The 2,524-nt window shown below is 41.0% G+C and overlaps 1 protein-coding gene across 1 annotated transcript in view; it reads right to left on the reverse strand.

The window, feature by feature from the left end:
* Positions 1-22: 22 nt before the first annotated feature.
* Positions 23-2,524, reverse strand: part of LOC101846768 (sodium-dependent lysophosphatidylcholine symporter 1-B) — a 32,835-nt gene continuing 30,333 nt past the window's right edge. Inside the window, exon 19 of the mRNA XM_035972355.1 lies at positions 23-305. Coding sequence (XP_035828248.1) covers positions 23-305 — 283 coding nt within the window. The remainder of the gene's footprint in view (positions 306-2,524) is intronic.

Raw genomic sequence — 2,524 nt, forward strand, 5'->3', positions numbered from 1 at the left:
AAGGAAACCTGACAGGAAAGCGTCACCAGGGGGCTGGCAAAGCTATCACGGTGTTGCCAGACTGGCTGCTGGTTTTCCCACAAGCGGCAGAACGCCCTTCAAAGGATTCTCCGGGGACATTGATCAAAAGTAGTAATCGTTTGGTAATGGGAGTTTTGGCGGGTTTTGACATGTTGGGAGGGGGGTCAGCAAACAGAAGTGCTGATGGACTCTGTGATGGGTCCTTGTCATTGTGGGACAATGTAACAAAGGCTGGAGTGGTTATAACAGCACTCGTGTCCTCAACGTGCGATAAAATACGCGCACTTCATGTGGCAGACAGTCACAGTGAAATAACATACGCACACTTCTTAGAGGCAGACAGCCACTTCCACACTAATGGGAACTGGTGGTTGGTATATACGCAAGGTTGGGTTTCAAAGTGACATCGCACTTTTGCATTTTGTTAGTGATTTGCTGTTAGTCTTTAAAAACATACACAACCAACGTGATTGAGATTTTGTTCTTATTTGTTTTTGGAGACGGGGGCACGGGCGTAGGCGAAGGGTAGGTGTGCATGAACAATTAGTAAGAAGAGTTTAAAAAATAGCTTGCCTGTCAATGACTGTCTGTTTCCATGAAATTAAAACAACCATATCGTAACTCGAACTCTATGATGTGAAATGAAACCAAACAATAGCAACAACAACAACAAAACAAAACAACCGAAAAACCAACTATCTGGTTCTGCTTTAATTTTTTTTTTACATCAGGCTTGTTCGTTTTTTAATAATATTTAGGCTTCTTGTTTTTGTTTTGGGGTAAAAAAAAAACATCCACAAAATTACATCGGAGTTGTATGTTAAACAATTTTTTAAAAATCTTGTTTTGATTTATGCTGAAGACTGCTGAAAACAAACCCGAAAAGACAATCATCAAAACACAGACAGAAAGATATGCCTAAAATGTTGGTTGGTTGGCCACTCATGCCCCAGCTGTGTTTGACACACCCCAGAGCTGTGAGCCGCCGTGCAAAAGATGCTTGGGCCAGTTTTACAAGCAATAACAGTCAGGTTTATGTCCACACGGCCCAGTTTATGTCAAACAGGCAGCTTTACGGACATTAAAACGCGTGTTGTTGAGTTTCAAACAGACGTTATCACGAAGCGCACATTTTAATCATATCTCTCATCAAGTTTAGATTAAGACTTTCTGTGATTTGATCTTCTCTTTTGGGAGGGAGCGTGGGCATGGCCATGTGAAGTGAAAGAACAAAAAACTATGAAAAGAGGTCAAAATAACGGGTTACAGTTTGGCAAACGACGTTAACGTCCTGTTTTTGGAAGTTCTCTGCTCTCGGTTACTCATTGCGACAAATGAGGTCGCTTTGGAATATTCAAAGCAAGCAGACGAAACAAAAATGTGGACGTCATTTGGATTACATATATCTAAAACTCCTTCGAATTAGCTGATTTTTTGGGGTTTATCAGTTGTGCCACGACAGTCAGGAGACAAAAGACAGCAACATAACCTTTTGAGATGGACCCAAACCTACAGTATTAGCCTAGGAAATATATCCGCTGTTAACTGTGTGAAAACGTAGCGGACACAAATAATATGTCCGATCAGCGGCAGATCAACAGGATCGTTGTTGCACATTCTGAAACTTTCTTGGTAATGCAGGTGTTTTTTTACGCCTACATCGGCACGCTTTAGTTAAGCTAGGGCCAACCTGGATAGAGAGGGATACAATATCGCACCAGAAAAACCGAAATACTCGATAAAAAGTGTTCTCCCCACTTGAGAATCGAACTCGGGTCTCCTGTGTAAGACAGCGAAGCGCGTAACCACTACATTACAGACGCTGGCGCACGTTTTGAACCCTCATGAATTAACCGGACACATATTTCATTATTATAATGCATGTAATTGTCTGCCTTTTTAGTATTCAGATAAAGAAAACAGAATGGAAGAATTTGTATTAAATTATAAGAAAGTTTTGCGTCTTTTTTAAAGTACTCAAAAAACAGCACAGGCTTCAAGCGTGACGGGTCCTCGGTGGGTCAAAGAAAGAATAACGTCACATGACAACAAAGCTCGTAAACGTAGAGAGGTTCTCTTCAAACCGCATCAGGAAGCCAAGTAACCTTCTTCCCTGTTTGTCACATGGGCTACAAATTATATTTACAGACAGAAAGTGTTCAATTACAGTCTAAATTAATTTGGTATGGAATTTTCGCGCCCTTTCAGGAATATTTTCCTTTCAGTCTTGACTCCAGACGAGGGGCTAAGCTTCGCGCTAAAAATAGAAACTTGTGTTTAGTGTTTATTAAAAGGGTAAACGCCATAAACACACACCATCAAACAGAAATTGACCGACTAATTCGTATATCCCAAACCCATCTAACCTCTTCTAAACCTGGATTGCTGAGTGCCAGGAGTTTGGAAAAGAAAGAAATCAGTCTCCTCCGTGCCCTGTCTCAGTCTCAAGATAACATTATTGAATTTTCATTCTGCAAATTTCTCTCTCTCTCTCTCTCTCTCT

The sequence above is a fragment of the Aplysia californica genome, unplaced genomic scaffold (genome assembly GCF_000002075.1).
Source record: "Aplysia californica isolate F4 #8 unplaced genomic scaffold, AplCal3.0 scaffold00662, whole genome shotgun sequence".
Lineage (NCBI taxonomy): Eukaryota > Metazoa > Mollusca > Gastropoda > Aplysiida > Aplysiidae > Aplysia > Aplysia californica.